The sequence below is a fragment of the Notolabrus celidotus genome, chromosome 7 (assembly GCF_009762535.1).
Source record: "Notolabrus celidotus isolate fNotCel1 chromosome 7, fNotCel1.pri, whole genome shotgun sequence".
In the NCBI taxonomy this organism is placed as follows: domain Eukaryota; kingdom Metazoa; phylum Chordata; class Actinopteri; order Labriformes; family Labridae; genus Notolabrus; species Notolabrus celidotus.
The window spans coordinates 4,951,427-4,970,198 of NC_048278.1; the positions used below are offsets into that span (position 1 = coordinate 4,951,427).

At 42.2% G+C, this 18,772-nt stretch overlaps 1 protein-coding gene across 2 annotated transcripts in view; it reads left to right on the plus strand.

The window, feature by feature from the left end:
• The window catches only part of LOC117816669 (glutamate receptor 2-like), a 38,403-nt gene extending 21,527 nt beyond the window's left edge, over positions 1-16,876 (plus strand). The window contains exons 16-20 of one of the 2 annotated variants that reach the window (XM_034689039.1): positions 355-602; positions 6,108-6,222; positions 9,996-10,130; positions 12,754-12,929; positions 15,936-16,876. In XM_034689039.1, the coding sequence (XP_034544930.1) occupies positions 355-602; positions 6,108-6,222; positions 9,996-10,130; positions 12,754-12,924 (669 nt within the window). In that variant the 3' untranslated portion in view covers positions 12,925-12,929; positions 15,936-16,876. The remainder of the gene's footprint in view (positions 1-354; positions 603-6,107; positions 6,223-9,995; positions 10,131-12,753; positions 12,930-15,935) is intronic. The other variant, XM_034689040.1, reaches the window with a different exon arrangement.
• Positions 16,877-18,772: the final 1,896 nt, after the last annotated feature.

Genomic DNA, 18,772 nt, shown 5'->3' on the forward strand with positions numbered 1-18,772 from the left:
CGTTAGTCAAACAGTTCAGTTAAACAGCTGAGAGAGAACTTTATTAGTGTTACAGATAAACATGATTTAGGTTGTCAAGATGAAGTTGACAACTTACAACTTCAGGTGCCCTTAACGGGGATATAGATGACCCCCCCGACCTCTGCCTCCCTATGAGGGGAGGTGTAGAATGGATCCTGGTGTCCTGAAAGTCTTCTTCCCCTGCTCTCTGTGTTAAGGAGGATGTATTCACAGCTCACAGGTCCACAGTGTCACACAGGTGTAAACTGATACCTGAACCTTCAGTGTGTTTAAGAAGAGAGCCGTGTTCTTCAAAGTGTTGTACCAGCTGAGTCCAGTATCTGTCTTTCACAGCGCTCTAAAATCGCCCTGTTTGACAAAATGTGGCAGTACATGAAATCAGCAGAGCCCTCAGTCTTTGTGAAGAAGACATCAGAGGGCGTCCTACGAGTCAGGAAGTCCAAAGGGAAGTACGCCTACCTGCTGGAGTCCACAATGAATGAGTACATCGAGCAGAGGAAACCCTGCGACACCATGAAAGTGGGAGGAAACCTGGACTCCAAAGGCTACGGCATCGCAACACCCAAAGGGTCCCCATTAAGGTGGGTGGATCAGTATAACAATGCTGGCCAACCTGCTCTGCCATGTACCATTCACACTACTAACCTGCTGCCTAGCATACTGTCGCCCCCCCCCACCCCGACCCCTTCACAGCTCACACAGATCAGAGAGGGGAACCCGGACTGAGGGTTACTCAGAGTCCCTCAATCTCTACAGGTCTGAAAACACTGTCTGCTGCAAGACGGTCTTTAGCCTGAGCAAGACCTGAGGCCGGGTTCTACTTTCCTGTATGGTAGACCAGTACAGGGGGACCCTGCCCAGTACAGTAGAACAGTACAGGGGGACCCTGCCCAGTACAGTAGAACAGTACAGGGGGACCCTGCCCAGTCCAGTAGACAAGTACATGGGGACCCTGCCCAGTGCAGTAGACTAGTACAGGGGGACCCTGCCCAGTACAGTAGACTGGTATAGGGAAATCCTGCTCAGTACAGTGACCCACCATTGGGGGGCGATGTAGTCTGGCCCCAGGCCGTTGCAGTATGCGAGTGTGATGAATGACACATGGCGGCTTACACGTTGTTATAATAATCCACCTACCCTGATGACATCATCTTTGTGGTTTGTATTTTCACCATGGTTACCACTTCTGACCAGCAGGTAGTGGTGGTTGCCGTGTGGATGGGTGGGCGGGGCTTATCCAGGTCTTAAAGAAAGACTTCATCTGTTCCTCAGTTCTGCGTGTCAGACGTTGAAACCTCCTGATGCTGATTTATATATAAATTATGTTGAGTATAATATTATTATTATATATCAATATTATTACTGATTAAATCAAATGTATAATTTATATTAAACTTAATTGATTAAATTAAATCTATAATTATGTCATCAATTTAAATAAATTTCAAATTTATAATAAAACGTCATTCAATTTATTTATGTATAATTTATAGTAAATGTCATTAATTAGATTAAATTTATGTTAAACGCCATGAAAGAAATTAGATTCATAATTAAAAGATAAACATCGTTACTCAAATTAAATTAATGATTTATAATGAAACATTGCTGAAATGAAATTATTTATTCATAATAAACATTATTAATTTAATAAAATCTAAAATGATAATAAATGTAATTAATAAAATGTATAATTTATACTAAACATGATTACTTAAATTAAATTACTGATTTATAATAAACTTCATTAACTAAGTTAAATGTAGATCTTATAATAGTCGTCATTACTTAAAATAATTTTCTAAATTTAAAATAAACGCCATTAGTTTAATTTGCAATTTATAATAAATGTCATGACTAAAATGTATAATTTATAATAAATGTCATTAAACGATTTAAATGTTGATTTATTTTGGACTTCTCTAAAAACAAAGCAGATGAGCCGCTTCTTTAAGACCTGAATCAAACTGATGGTACTCTAAATCTGTGTTTATATGTGTGTGTATGTATGTGTATGTGTGTGTGTGGCTGTGTGAGTGTTTATGTGAATACCAGTGTGTGTTGCACGTTCTTTCATGAATTTGTTTCTCACTTTTGTCTTCTCAATTTACTACAGATGTCTGCTCAGTCACCCCTCTCTCTCTCTCTCTCTCTCTCTCTCTCTCTCTCTCTCTCTCTCTCTCACTGCCCCCTCTCCCTGATTCAGAGCTCAGCTGATGATTTAATCTGATATTTCTGTATCTGTTCTCTCATTATCTTGTTATCTTGTTCTCTCATTATCTTGTTAACTCGTTATCTCGTTATATTGTTCTCTCATTATCTTGTTCTCTTGTTCTCTTGTTTGTCAGGTTTGCAGTTAAAGCTTCATTCAGTGATTTTTAAACAACAGAGGCTGGCGTCTCCTCTCAGTGATACTCGTTGATTAATGGTCTCACACAGTTCAGTTCCTTATTAAAGACGCTCAGAGTGAACTCACCCTGACTCTATCTGCACCTAAACTTCCATTAGGTGAGCTGCAGGTGTCCATCCAGTCCTGGTTCTGGTCCTGGTCTTGGCTTTGGTCTTGATCCTGATCCTTATCCTGGTCTGTGGTTCTGATTTATGGGTTAGCGACATGTCTGGGAAAGCAGCTGAACTGGATATCAATTATTGATCATTAATCAGACTGTGTGATTGACCTGTCTGCTGACTTTCAGGGACATTAACGACTCTATCAAACATTTAATGTGTAAAAATCACTGAATGAAGCTTTAATTGGATTGATTTGACGTCCTCACTCTGAATGCTGATGTTGAATCAACATGGTAGAACCAGAGACATGGTTTTACTTCTTTATGACCTCAGGTCTGAATAGATTCAAAGTCAAGCGTTGGTAACTTTAGTGTCTCTGCTCCTAGCATGTTTCATTGATTTGTTTTCCACTAATAATCAAAGTAATCGATCATGTTCAAATGTTAAAGACGGGTTCAGATCAGAAAATAACAAAGTTCAGATCTAACAAACATTTAGAATTTGATGAACAAAGATATACAATGATTAGTCAGCCAATCACAAATGTACTTATTGATCATTCACAGCATTTCAAACCAATCAGATCAGAGTGAACTGAGCCCCATCCTGATTGGTCAGAATGTTACACCACAGAATACATGAAAACATGAAGCTCCATAAATCACCACATGAGACATGTTTGATTTAACAAACTGATTTAAAGATTCCATTTAACCATCGCACCATGAACAGCTCTTCCTGCTGAATCAGCTCTCCTCCTGCTTTAACAACAACGAGCAGGAAAACAAACCCAGATCATCACATCCAACCAATCTTTATTCATCTAAACTTTAAAGAAAGAGACAGTGAGACGAAGATGGAGACTGAGGGCCCTATTTAAGCACAAGGTTTATACTTTTTACCAGCTCACTGGGCTTTAGGAGGTTGGGTTTAGTTCTTTGAATAACATGAATCATGAGTGTCAGTGATCGAACACTCGGGTTCTCCTGCTGTCAACTCAGCACATTTCAGTCTTTAAATAGAGCAGGCTCAAGCATGGATCGATGTTATGTCCACTGAAAACATCTCTACACAGCAGAAATGTTAGGGAAAAATCAGTGTACATTTACACAAGATACACAGCAGCTTAACTTAACTCAGGGTGTGGTGACACCTTCAACGCCTCATGCACTGTAGCTGAAAGAAAGGTAGGCTGTTACTCATACAGTCGATCACATGACTGTGTTATGAACCCCGAGCATAGTGGATGCCGGTATGTTAAGAAAAAGAGTGTGCATGATGGAGAGTTTGGTCTTTGTGTGTAGTTTTTGGGCAGTGCAGGGCTGAGGTGAAGCAAGTGTGTGAGGAGGAACAGGATATCCTCTGGCATCCTTAGATCAGCTCCATATTGTTTGTGTATAAAGAGCAGCAAAATGAAAATGGTGAACTCTGCTCCATCTTACCGTCTCGATGATGCACCTTCTCGCTGATGCACTGTCTGAATATGAGAAAGGAAGTCCTGCACTACTGACTTCAGACCTTAGACCAGGTCTTTGTTGGTCTAAAGGTGCATTTCAACCAAGAGTTCCGGGGTCTTTTAGCCCCCAGAACTACTTTACCCTGAACTAAAAGGTTCCTTTGCCCCCATTGTTGTCTGCGTTCTGACCGTGGGCTGAAGTCCCAGGTAGATTGTGCAAATCAGGCCAGTGACGTATGGAGGAAAAATAAAAAAAGTAAATGCACTACACCACCAGACCAGTAGAGGGCAGTAAAACAAAGAGGAATACCATTCATCACAGATGACACCATAGAAGCAGACGGACAGGAAGGTATCATTATGAGCAACACAACAGTTAGCCTGTTAGCATGAAGAGACTCAGCTGGCTCTGTTTTAGATGGTGCTATATTTCATCACAGATGGATTCACTGAATCAACACGTGAGAGGAGATAAGCGCGAGTAGCAAAGACGTTTCAACACGGCTTTAAAATCCTTTTGAACTCAGTAAGCCGATGCAGAGATCGGCCGGTGTTTTGGTTTAAACAGCGACCCTGTTAACTGGAGACTTTCAGCCGGATGCATCCCTCATAAACGTCTTTAGACGATCATTAAATATCTGATGAGGATATTTTGAAATCTTAATAAAAACTAAACTAGTTTGCATTCCCAGGAACTCCCTCTGTGTTTCAACAGCTGTGTAAACTCCACAAACACTGACACGTTCAGCTGAAGGTCTCCAGTTTACAGGGTCACTTTTAAAACCGGAACACCGGGAGAGACGCATTCACGGTGGGCTGAGAGAAGACTACTGTTACAAGCTGCTAAATCAAGAGAATCCCAGCTTCTTCTTTTGAAAAGTACACACACATACAAAAAAGATAGAACAAATAAAAACTAATGAAAGAAAGAGAAATCAAGTGAATCACAGATGTGTGTGATGTTATTGTGGATGGCGGGCGGAATAAAAACACTGCGGTTAATCTACCAATCAGACACGTTCAGCATTGCAGGCCCGGCCACCCAAAAGCCCTGGGACCTTTGAAAATTACTACCCCCCTAGCAGGGTTTTTTTAGGGGGGAGATTGTCTGCCCCTGAACTAAATATAGACCCTGGTTCCACTGGTCCAAACACACATAGTTCAGGGGTAAAGTTCCTTTGGTCGAAAACGCCTTAAGGCACAGTGTAACCCTGAGCCCACCTCATTAGTGCCATTCTTCAATTCTTATTTACCCAACACACCGAGAATAACAATGCCTGTGGTGCTGTGACCTTGGTGTTAGATAGGGCCCTGAATCTTCGCACATTCAGATGCTCTCCAGGAGCCGAGTCAGACTGACTCAGAGTTATTCTGTGTGAACCAGTCTCACCAGTTATGAGCTCTTATTGCACACACAAATGAGCTGGTCTTTACTCAACCAGCTGTGTTCAGTCTCAGAACAAGAAAATATAAAATCAAAGAATTACAATGAACCAAAAGAAGAATAAACAAACACAAAGATGAGGAAGGAAAACATCTGAAAATAACAAACTGAATTTTAAATTCTATAGCCGTTATATTTAAAATAAAAACATCAATCAACAATGATCAAGAAACAAACTGTCTTTAAAGTATATTTTTTTAGATATTTTGTGTTATCTTCACTAAAATATTAATATTTAAATCATAACAGATCCACACTAATAATGAAATCACTGGAAAACACCACCAGCAGGGAAAGGCGAGGCGACCTGACGAGGGTTTGACCTTTCAAAATAAAAGTCACAGCCAGCGAACACAATAAAGTAAAAAAAAGAGTAGTTTTCTCAGTGAATATTAAAAAAGATTCAATAAAAGAGTTTTAAATATTAGAGCCTTACCTTTCCATACAGAGAATCGTGTGATCGATTTCATCATACATTTTGTTTTATTTCAAATATTTCTCATATATTCAGCAGGTAGAGCTCAGCCCCTAACACATGACAATCTGAGTTTGCTGCTAACAGGAGAGCGTCATCCAGATGTGTGTATCCTGCTTATGCTAAGCTAATGTGCTAACATGCACACCCTCAGGAGGACTGACTGCGATGAACTGCTAACAGACGCTGTGTTCATGTAGAAACGCGGTGAACCTGGCGGTGTTAAAGTTGAACGAGCAGGGGCTGCTGGACAAACTGAAAAACAAGTGGTGGTATGACAAGGGAGAGTGCGGCAGCGGAGGAGGGGAGAGCAAGGTTAATGCACACACACACACACACACACACACACACACACACACACAGACACACACAAACACACACACACACACACACACACACACACACACACACACAAACACACACACATAGGTGACTCTTGGACAGTAGGTGTGTAGATATCTCAAGAAACAGCACATCACAGCGCCCCCTGTGGTCATGATAAATTCATCTGAAGATTGTAATTATTATAATTTTTTTTTTTTATTATTATTATCAGACTGCCCATAAATGGAGTTCTGTAGAGCGCCCCCCACAGGAAGTGCTGTGCTCTGTGCTGCTTCTTCAAGTGGTGTTGCGTCCTGTTTGGTTGAGGTCAAAGGTCAGAGGTCAGGGCAGGTTTGAGGGCTGAGGCCAGGGTCAGGTGACCTCACACCAGATGGCAGCAACAGAAAGAGAAACAGGTGAAGGGCTGACGATAAACTGAGTTTATCTGCTGCTCTGTCCTGTTTCTGAAGCAGAAAGGCTTTTCACTGCAGCACCTCTCACTCTCTGTGTCAGGGGCCACACTCAGGGGCCCAACATCTCACTCTCTGTGTCAGGGGCCACACTCAGGGGCCCCACATCTCACTTTCCTCTCTGATAACAAGTCATGTAATCCTTCAGAGTGATGACATGGAGACAGAAACATGGTGGTTTTAAGGTAAAGTGCTGATCTGCCTGGACAGTTTCGACTGAAGGTGGTCTTAAGTAGGCCCTCTGTAGGCCGCCCAATCAGAGACTGAGAGCTGCTGCTCCAATAATAACATAAGATAACATTGATAATGATGTTATTTATGTTATTCCCATTGAAGAGTGCCAGTAAACCTTGCCGTATTGAAACTGAATGAGCAAGGAACCCTAGACAAGATGAAAAACAAGTGGTGGTACGATAAAGGAGAGTGTGGCTTCAAGGACTCCGGCAATAAGGTTAGTCGTCTGTGTCTGTGGACCAATCAAATGCTCTGTCTGTTTATCAGCATGCACAGTTCTGTCAGGTCTGTATGTACGCAGGAACACAGAGCTCACTGTTACACCAGGTCATTGAATCAGATACATAAAGACGTCAGATCATTGGATCAGGTACATGAAGAGGTCAGATCATTGGATCAGATACATGTAGAGGTTAGATCATTGGATCAGGTACATGAAGAGGTCAGATCATTGGATCAGGAACATGAAGAGGTCAGATCATTGGATAAGGTACATGAAGAGGTCAGATCATTGGATCAGGTACATGAAGAGGTCAGATCATTGGATCAGGTACATGAAGAGGTCAGATCATTGGATCAGGTACATGAAGAGGTCAGATCATTGGATCAGGTACATGAAGAGGTCAGATCATTGGATCAGTTACATGAAGAGGTCAGATCATTGGATCAGGTACATGAAGACGTCAGATCATTGGATCAGGTACATGAAGAGGTCAGATCATTGGATCAGGTACATGAAGAGGTCAGATCATTGGATCGGGTACATGAAGAGGTCAGATCATTAGATCAGATACATGTAGAGGTCAGATCATTGGATCAGGTAAATGAAGAGGTCAGATCATTAGATCAGAAAAATGTAGAGGTCAGATCATTAGATCAGATACATGTAGAGGTCAGATCATTGGATCAGGTACAGGTAGAGGTCAGATCATTAGATCAGGTACACGAAGAGGTCAGATCATTAGATCAGGTACACGTAGAGGTGTCAGATTGTGAGATCAGATACATTTAGAGGGGTCAGATCATTGGATCAGGTACATGAAGAGGTCAGATCATTGGATCAGATACATGTAGAGGAGTCAGATCATTGGATCAGATACATGTAGAGGGGTCAGATCATTGGATCAGGTACATGTAGAGGGGTCAGATCATTGGATCAGATACATGTAGATGTCAGATCATTGGATCAGGTACATGTAGAGGTCAGATCATTGGATCAGATACATGTAGAGGTCAGATCATTGGATCAGTTACATGTAGAGGTCAGATCATTGGATCAGGTACATGAAGAGGTCAGATCATTGGATCAGATACATGTAGAGGGGTCAGATCATTGGATCAGATACATGTAGAGGATCAGATCATTGGATCAGGTACATGAAGAGGTTAGATCATTGGATCAGATACATGTAGAGGGGTCAGATCATTGGATCAGATACATGTAGAGGTCAGATCATTGGATCAGGTACATATAGAGGTCAGATCATTGGATCAGATACATGTAGAGGGGTCAGATCATTGGATCAGATACATGTAGAGGTCAGATCATTGGATCAGGTATATGTAGAGGTCAGATCATTGGATCAGGTTCATGTAGAGGTCAGATCATTGAATCAGATACATGTAGAGGTCAGATCATTGGATCAGGTATATGTAGAGGTCAGATCATTGGATCAGGTACATGTAGAGGGGTCAGATAATCGGATCAGGTATATGTAGAGGTCAGATCATTGGATCAGGTACATGTAGATGTCAGATCATTGGATCAGATACATGAAGAGGTCAGATCATTGGATCAGATACATGTAGAGGTCAGATCATTGGATCAGGTATATGTAGAGGTCAGATCATTGGATCAGGTACATGTAGAGGTCAGATCATTGGATCAGGTACATGTAGAGGTCAGATCATTGGATCAGGTACATGTAGGGGTCAGAGAACAGAGTACACCTTCACTCTTACAGCAGTCCTGTGTCTGTGAACATGATGAACCATGTGAAACGTTCAGCTCTCTATTCTAAACAGAAGAACAAACCCTCACACTCGTGTTCTCTTTAGTCTCATGTCTCTGTGTTTTTCTTGTCTGCTCATAATTCAGTTATTCTGTTTGAACCTGAACTCTGCTGACGTGGAAAGTTTATTCATTGGAAGCAAAGGTCGGTAAAGTAGGAGATATAAAGAAGACATTATGATTCTCATTAAACAGGAAACACCTCCAGCTGTCTCTCCAAACAGGAAGTAGTTTCACAGTGAAGGCCTGCTGTAAGATTAGAACAGGTGTAACAGTCACTACAGAGAGACGCAGAGCTGCTGCCAGGAAGCCTTTGTTTCCTAGCATCAGTGTGCAGCATGAGAGGCCCTCTGAGGGATGAAGGGGTTTAGATGAAAACACTGTTAGTGGAAACAGGTCGTGAAAGAGTCCACACAAAGCTGGGTGAGGTTGAAGATATGAAAGTCAGGGTTTATTTGAGGATAGAAAAGGATGCTAACCTGAGCCTGATACAGTTAAGATTACATATTACTGTTGTGGTCGATTTAACATGAAACTGTCCTCAGGTTTACCTACCTCACCTTACGGTCTATGGTGTAAACAAGCAGAAGCTAAATGTGCCGAAACTCTTTCCGTGGATTGATTTGACATGACGTGTGATCAGTTTGCCTCTGGTGCTGATCATGTTAGTGAAAGTTAATAACCGTCGTCCAGGAGTTGGACCAATCAGAATCAAGCATCTTACACAACCGGAAGATCAGGTGAAGAGAGTCGGGTTATAAAGACGCTTTCAAGACTCTTCACAGTAGCAGTCTTTGGTTTCTCTGAACAACAGCAGAGTTTGAGCGACACACCTTAAATAAACAACAAGACAAATCTACACTGATCAATACAGCGACTCACTGAGAGCTTTAATGTTGATCAGATGTTTGAAATTAGTTCGAGTGTGTTTAAGTCAGGCTCAGGTGTGTTTAAGTCAGGCTCAGGTGTGTTTAAGTCAGGCTCAGGTGTTTTGTTAAACTGTCTATTGCGTTTTTCTAATCCTGATGTCTGCCCCCTGTGCTGACCAGGAGAAGACCAGCGCCCTGTCTCTCAGTAACGTGGCTGGAGTCTTCTACATCCTGGTTGGAGGTCTGGGTCTGGCCATGATGGTGGCGCTGGTGGAGTTCTGCTACAAGAGCCGGGCTGAGGCCAAAAAAATGAAGGTATGGTCTTGTGAGATTGATGGTAATGTTTAAATAAAGTCTGTGTAAAACTCCCTCTGTGTTCATGAGGAGAGATCTTCTATCATTACTTTGAGCACCGAGAGCTCACCATGATGTGTTTGTCCCTTTATTTCATATGTGCAAAGTTTAAACCACAGCGAGGGGTCAGGCAGTGAACAGTGTAGTGAGAGATACATTTTCATTATAGAGATCTTTATGACTAAATGTTTCATTATTTAGTGTTTAATGTGAATCTTTGTGTTTCATATGTTCATTATTTTACCTTTCCATCCTCTATCTAAAATACCTGAAGCTCACGTCTCCGCTGACAAATACTACTCTGATTTTTAAATCTCCACTTCCTGTTGTCCTGCTCTCATCACATGAAGAGTCTTCAGCAGAGACATGGCCCTGCAGAGTCTGGGTTCAGTTAGGGTGTTATCAGTATTGAGTCAGCTTATGCCCTCGTCCACAGCTCACAGATATCCACCCTTACATGGGCCTTCCACTAGATCCTTGTCCGGTCTGTCTCCAATCTGCTGTGGTCCGGCTCCGTGCTCTCTCACCCTTCAACACCCACAGGTTGCGTTTTCGGAGCGCAGCACGGAGCAGGACCGCCGGACAGCTGGAGACATGTGGACGAGGTTTTCCCGAGGCAATCACTGAATCAAGGATTCTCCTCCTCCTCTCCTCATCCATGTTGTCTTTCTGGTCCTCTGAAAACCTCTGACCTGTTGACTCTAGTCCTGGCTCCGCTCATCATGACGGTTTGTTGTTATAGTTAAGTGAAATACGATCTGGTGATAACACAGAGTGTTTTATTCTGAAAATTAACCGGATGTTTTCATTTTGTTTTGGTGCCTGACTTCCTGTCCCGCTCCATCTGCTCTGTTGAGATTGATGTGTCGTGCTCCGGCATCCAGCAAAAATAGAAGTCTGGCGTATCTGATCCGTTGCATTCCGACCTGCCGGATCAGAGACGCAGCCGGAACGCAACCGAGAGGATCCAGTGGAAGTTAACACAGACTAGAATAGAAACCTATCAGATCTGGTGCTGTGACGGATCGGAGACAGACCGGACACGGATCTGGTGGAATTTGGCTGTTAGACCCTGCGGAGCCTCCTCTTGGTATTGCTGTAGCAGGAAGTGGAAGTTTTAATCCTCTCTGACTACCAGGTCCAATAGAGACGCTCATCATGCTGAGCAAGTCCACTGAAAGAAATTAACTTTGACCTTTGGTGGCAGTGCTCAGACATCTTGCAAAGACGGTCATTATCAAGAGTTCACTTTCTGTACTACATGAGCCAGGATAGGGTCTCTGCTGAAACCACTCAGGGAACTGTCTCCACCTGCTCCTCATGAAAACGATCATACCTGGGAGTGAAGCAAAGGGGCTGGTGTTGGTGTGAAGTCACCCTGGCTGCTGTTGGATCTCATTATCAAAGCTTCAGTCCACCTCGCTATCTGACCATCAGGCTTACTAAAGCTGAGCAGCCAGATATGGGCGGTGAGGTCAGTCCAGAGGAGGGCCTGCTGGCTGTGTGGCTCTATAGGTAAGGGCAGAGGGGGTTAAAGACCAGGACCACTAGCCACTGGTGACGTAGGATCAGTTTGCCTCTGGTGTTGATCATCTCAGTGAAAGTTAATAACCGTCGTCAAGGGGTTTTGACCAATCAGAACCAAGCATCTCACACAGCTGGAAGATCAGTAAGAGAGCCGGGTAATCATAATAAATTAGGTGTGACTTGTTACAGTAAAAAGTGATCTGGATCAGATTACCTGAAAACGTTTGATGGGTCCACACCTGAGTGATCCAGCAGCCTGCAGCACTAAACCGATGAGTCAGGGGTTTTCACAGCAGGCTTCATCACGGGTTCCCAAACTTTTCAAACTCCCAAAATATAGTTGCCAGAGACTCACGACCCCCACTGTCCGTCAAAGTGATTTAATGTGGCTTCATTTAGCAGGTCTGCAGAACATTTGCCTACCTATATGAGCATGTGTCTGTGTTTCCTGTGCTGTTATGAATTAACCTGCTGCTACCGATGCTTTTGATCATTAACTGTTCAGTCAGTCATCTGGCAGAAAACTCATTACATTTTATATTTTCAAGGTTTTATTTCAAGTTTAGCTACTGTTTTGACCATATTTTTTACTATAACGGGTAAAATGTACTATCTTTAGATCACTTAAAAAAAAAAAACATTATGGAAGACATCTCACAACCCCCCCATTTGTGTCTTGCGACCCTCCACGGGGTCCAGACCCACACTTTGGGAACCCCTGGGCTACATTACTCTTCACAGAGATTACACTTCCACCCAGAGATAATGTAATAATGCTCTATGACGTCTGTCTCTTTGATTCTCATCTTTATTTTTGACATTAGCACTCACCATGTTTCTGATTACAGTACAAAGAACAACATGTTTTATTCTGGACCAGTAAAGACTGAAACAAACCCGGTCTACAATGCTGGTGGACTCTGTCCTGTGCATCCTTCAGTCCTGTTTCTACACTAATGATGATGATGACATTATAGAGTTATAGATTCACACAGTGAGAGTCTACATGAAGGAGATTTACTGTAGGAATAATAATGACTTTATTTCTGTTGTAAAGGTGGCAGCCAACACCTTGTCGTCCCCCCAGCACACAGGAAACTACACACACACTCTGACTTCTCCTCAACACGCCCCCAACTTCAACCTGCTGTCCCCCAGCCACCAGCCAAACTACGCCACCTATAAAGAAGGCTACAACGTTTATGGCATTGAGAGCGTCAAGATCTAACACGGGTAGGAGAGCGATGATTGATGGCTAAACGTTCCTCACCTCACAGTCATAAACAACATGGAGACAATCTGAAGAATCCTCCAAATGACGGCTGCATTCACATCATCCTGAACTCTTAAAGATTTCATGTTCATCTTTTAACCACAGACCAGTTTCAGATTTTACAAACATGATCGAACTATTGAATAACTTGAATAACTCACCTGAATCAAGATCTCTGGCTGCGTCAGATTCATGTTAGAGACTCAGCAGCTCCTTAAAGAATGAAAGAGGAGGACTTTGTATTTAATAAAAACTATAAATTTATGAAATCGTGCTTTAAAGAGTACAACGTGAATAACATCATGAATCCTGCTCAGACTGAAGAAGCAGACGATGATGAGAATGCAGCTGAAGTTTGAATCAAAAGAAAAAGAGTTTAAATAAATAAAAATATAAATAATCATAAATATTTATATAACAACAGTTCATGGCTGTGACTCCCTCATGACCCCTCAGCTTCCTCACCTCCTTCATGTCTTCTCCTCTCTGACCTCGTCTCCTTCTTCACTCCTCTGTCCTCCTCTCCTTCTGTCTTCACTCCTATGTCCTCATCCCCTTCTATCTTCACTCCTTTGTCCTCGTCTCCTTCTGTCTTGACTCCTATGTCCTCATCCCCTTCTGTCTTCACTCCTCTGTCCTCTTCTCCTTCTTCACTCCTTTGTCCTCTCCTCCCGTCTCCTCTTCTGTCTCCTCTCCTACCTCCTCTCCTCTGTCCTTCCTCCTCTGTGTCTTCTTACCCATGCTTGTTTCGTTTCCTTCCTGATCTTCACTTGTTCCCTTATTATTATTTTAGCCAATCATCCTCTTCAGTGTATTTCGTCATTGGCCGATCATGCTCCATCTCTTTTTTCGTCAGCTTTTCTTCACGAGGCCCCGTGGTCTCATGGTGGAGACACACCTGTTTGGATTGGTTTGAACTGGTTCGACTGGTTAAGACTGGTTTGGCAGATGCTATCTGGTTGAGACTGGTTTGGGCTGGCTGGACTGGTTTGGACGTTTTTACCCTGGTTTAGACTGGTTTTGACCAGTTAAGCCTGTTTTTTACTGGTTTGGACGTGTCAAGTATGGTTAAGATCGTTGGACTGGTTTGGACTGGTATAGACTGGTTTGTATTTGACTGGTTTAGACTTCTTTGGACTGGTGCTGACTTCTTTGGACTGGGTTAGAATGGTTTGGACAGTGGTGGACTGCTTTGGGATGGTTTGAACTTGACTGGTTTGGACTGGTTCAGACTTGACTGGTTTGGGCTTGTTTTGACTTCACTGGACTGCACTAGTTTGGACTGGATTGGTTTTGACTGGTCTGGACTTGTTTGGACTGGTTTAGACTTGATTGCACGGGTTTAGACTTGCTTGATTTGGACTTGTTTAGACCTTTTTGACTAGCTTGGACTGGTTTGGACTGGTTTGGACTGGGTGAGAATGATTTGGACTAGTTTGGACAGGTTTTAACTAGTTTGGGCTGGTTTAGACTGGTTTTGGCCGGTGTGGACTGACTTGGAATGGTTTGGACGTGAAGCATCATTAACGCTTAGAGGAGTGGGCTGAAGCTGGTAGAGTGTTCTCTAGGGTCCAGTGGTGGTCTTGATTGGTCCGGACTCTGTTCCCTTACAGAGTCCTTTGTGTGCACACCTCTGATCTTTATTTCAGAGGACTGCTCAGAGATTGGATCATGTTGGTAGGTATTCGTCTTACATCACATCATGGCCCAGACCAGAATGTGGATTCTATGTGAACATTAGTGATGAAGGGTCTTTGTAGTTTGTTTAATGTTTGTGTCACTCCATCGTACCAACAAACACTACTCAGTATCACCTGAGTGTAGATGAAGCTCCTGATGTAGATTCCTCTGAGTCCCTTTGATTCTACATGGTGGCGTCAGCTCAACATGGACTCATGGTTGGTGGCTCTGTTGTCCTGTAAGGTCCCCAGGCTGAATCACTTCCTGTGAGAACTCGAGCCTGAAGTGAGGTCGACCTTGCCGGCTTTGTTTGTAGGACCAGAGAGCCAGGACATGAAGGGGGCCCTGAGATCTGCCTCAGAGGACTAGAATCAGACAGTGAACACCTGTGGAGCAGAGAAGGTCAGAGGTCATTAACAGGACTGTTGTTTGTGCTGCTCTGACATGTTAAGTTTGTTTTTCTGATTGGTCCACACATTTACAGGTCTTCCTCCTGATTGGTGCGGCTCTGCAGGAGAACATGATACTTTAGCTGTATGGTGAGAATGATGACTTGACTCTTCAGTTTTCACTGAGGAATTTAAAGATCTTTTTTAGGTGCATGCAAACATTACAATCCTTAAACTCATGCATTGAACCTTTTACTAGATCACCAATGAAACTCCAAACCAGGATCCAGACTAACACCAAGCTGCTGCTGCTGCTGCTGCTGCCCTATCAGTTTAAATGATCTGCTCCTTTATTAATAAACCACCCCAGACATTACTTCAAAAATTTCTCCATCCATCACATGATGTCATGGTGTGTGTTGCTGCACTCACATTATATAATAACAATAATAATATTAATAATATTTCTATTTTGGGTTATGTTTCTGTGTCTTAAGTCAGAGAGGTCAGGATAGAGCAGGAAAGTGAGAGGGACCGAGGGGAGAGACAGGAAGAAAACAAGAGAGGGAGAGAGAGAGAGAGAGAGAGAGAGAGAAAGAGAGAGAGAGAGAGAGAGGGAGAGGTGTCTCAGCTGACGTTAGATATCTTCTGTGGTTCTTTCTTCACCTTCATCAGAGACGTTTCTTCTGGCTCTAGTTTCTAACTCTGTCTCTGATCGGTCGTCTCTGTTTGCTCTCGCTGTTTTCAGAAACTGTCAGGCACAGTTTAATATTTGTTTCATTAAACGTGTATTTAATGATGAAGTGATCAACCCTGTGTGTTAGACGGTCCGTCACAAACATGGTCTGTGATGTTTGACCCTGATTTTAACGTGTGTATGGTGTGTTTCTTGTACAGATGAAGTTCACTGATGCAATGCGCTCCAAAGCTCGTCTATCCATCACAGGATCGACTAGTGAGAATGGTCGTGTCCCAGTGGCTTACCTACGTCCAGGATTACCCATGAGCCTCAGCATGACTGATCTCTCCTGACCACGCCCAAGCCAGTGCCTTACAGCCAATGGACACACATTTCCCCTTTTTGTCATCTCAATGACCAATCACCACTCACGGTGGGTGATCCGCCCCAATTTGTAATCTGGAGTTTTAATCATGTGTGTCTGAGGACTCCTGACCCATTCTCACATCTGGCCTCCAGACTGGACCGATGTTTTCACTGTCAGGTTTAAGACCCGCCCACCTGGAAGTGAATCCTGACTGACAGCGAGACAGACGGCTGCTCATTTACATCATGAAAAACAATCAAGCACAGTGGACAGTTTTCTAAAGTCACTCCTCATCGTTTGGTAGATTTTTGCCACTTGTACAGAAATCAAGGACGACGTGAAGCTGACGACGCAATAACAACTTCATCAGGGATGTGATCAGGAACTGTATGAAGAGGAGTGATGTCCTGAACGTCACATCCATCCAATGATCAAGTAGAGTTACTGTTCTAGAAAAAGATCATAAAAATAATAATAATGTTATTGTAATTAACTGTTTTCTTTCAGCCTAAAAAATCCCTGATTAGTAGAGACTCCAAGAGCTGCATGGACTGCTACGTGTTCACACACACACACACACACACACACACACACACACACACACACACACACACTGTACACATACATATACATTCAACAGGAATGGGCAGGGGCACGAAAGATGTTCAAACTTTTTGATGAGTAACGCTTTAAAAATTCAAACATACGTTAGAACCTCAAAGAAACACAGAGGCACAAAAAACCTCTCACACAACAGTTCACCATTTAAACAAGCTGATCCTAACGGGTAATAATAAAACTGATTATTATAATATTTTTATTTTAATGTTATTTATTTAATTATATTTAATTATTTTATTGTTATTATTTTATTTTTATTATTATTGCTTTGTTATTATTAGTAGTAGTAGAAGTATTGATAATGTGCCCACAGGTTGTGCAGTATCATGTTATTACGTTTCTATCTCAAGTATAAATTAGGATGACTTTCTCTCTAAATGTTGCTCTTTTTCTTTGGTAATATCTTTTTATTGAAGCACAAAATATTTTCTGTGCGATAGACAGATATCACATTAAATATCACATTCACTATGTTTCATGATTACAGACAGAGAGACGTTAAATATCACATTCACTATGTTTCATGATTACAGACAGAGAGACGTTAAATATCACATTCACTATGTTTCATGATTACAGACAGAGAGATGTTAAATATCACATTCACTATGTTTCATGATTACAGACAGAGAGATGTTAAATATCACATTCACTATGTTTCATGATTACAGACAGACGTTAAATATCACATTCACTATGTTTCATTGTCCAGTTTAGGAAACGGCTGTTACATCATGAGCTGAGTTTGAAGAATCCAGATTCACTCTGGATTTAGAAAAAATCAAGGCTGAGTATGAAGGCTGGAGCAGCTTCAGTCCTTCAGCTGTGTCTGATTGATTATCTACTTCGAGGCACTCCTTAGTATCCTTTAGTGAATTCCCATCATCTTTTAGGACTTTTTTAAAATCATATCTTGTAGAACAATATGGAGTTTCTTTGAATTACTCTTAGCACCGTTAATGCGCTTAATGTGTTCTCTGCAGTGGACAGATACTAAACTCCCCCAATAGTGGATATATAGACACAAGTTATTGGCAGGAGTTTTCCCTTGTTTTAAAATGAAACCAAACAGAAAGAAATATATTTCTCTGCAAGTCAAAAATTCATGCATGAAAGGGTTCTGATCAATAATTGTAGGTCTGTTTGTGTTCAGCTTCAGTCCTTCAGGAGGCACAGCAGCAGAATCAACCATCAGTTCATGCATCAGATCTGCGTGTGTGAACCATAGCATGTATATATAATGGACAGCTCCGCCTTTTCCCATTGTACGGTTTTGAAGCCAAATTATCTCATTCCAGAACGCTGCCATCTTGTACATTTTCTGCAGCCAGAGTCTGCGCAGAAGGGAATTTGTGTGTTTCCACGGTAACAAGCTCCACCCTACAGCATACCGTCCCGAGGTCCTACGGAGTTTCTCCCTACGGCAGCTGTCAATTAAAGTAAACCAGGAAGTAAAACCCCGTTTTTTAACATCTAATAACTAATGAAGAAGAAACTTTTCAGAAAAAAGAGGCCTTGAACACAGAACAGTCAAATAATAACTACATATCACCACAGCATACGGATGAGAGAAACATTCGTACCACGCAGCCGCAGCCCCATTCAAATTAATGGGGGAGACAGAGTTTTTGACCTATACTGCAGCCAACAACTAGGGGGAGCAGTTTTTGTGGCAGCCTCACTTCGAGCAGTCCATTTTATATACAGTCTATGGTGTGAATCCACAAATAGTGTAAATGCGAACAAGTCAAAACAGTGTCTATATTAACGACTGATGTCTGTATAGAACTAAAGTCTATCTTGATACTTAAGTTGAACATGTTTCTGATGCTGCCCATCCCTGAGATCATATCCCCACACTACAACACACGATTATCACTGTTAACTTTACACAGGAGTGAGATACATTACCTCCAACAGTGCAACACACGACACACATATCAACAGGAACACATGACTCAAGTTACCAGAATTCATCAGTTACACATGACACACAGTAACAGTTCATCAGTAATACTTGGTAATTATGAAGAGTTACATTTGATCTATATTATTACAGTTATATAT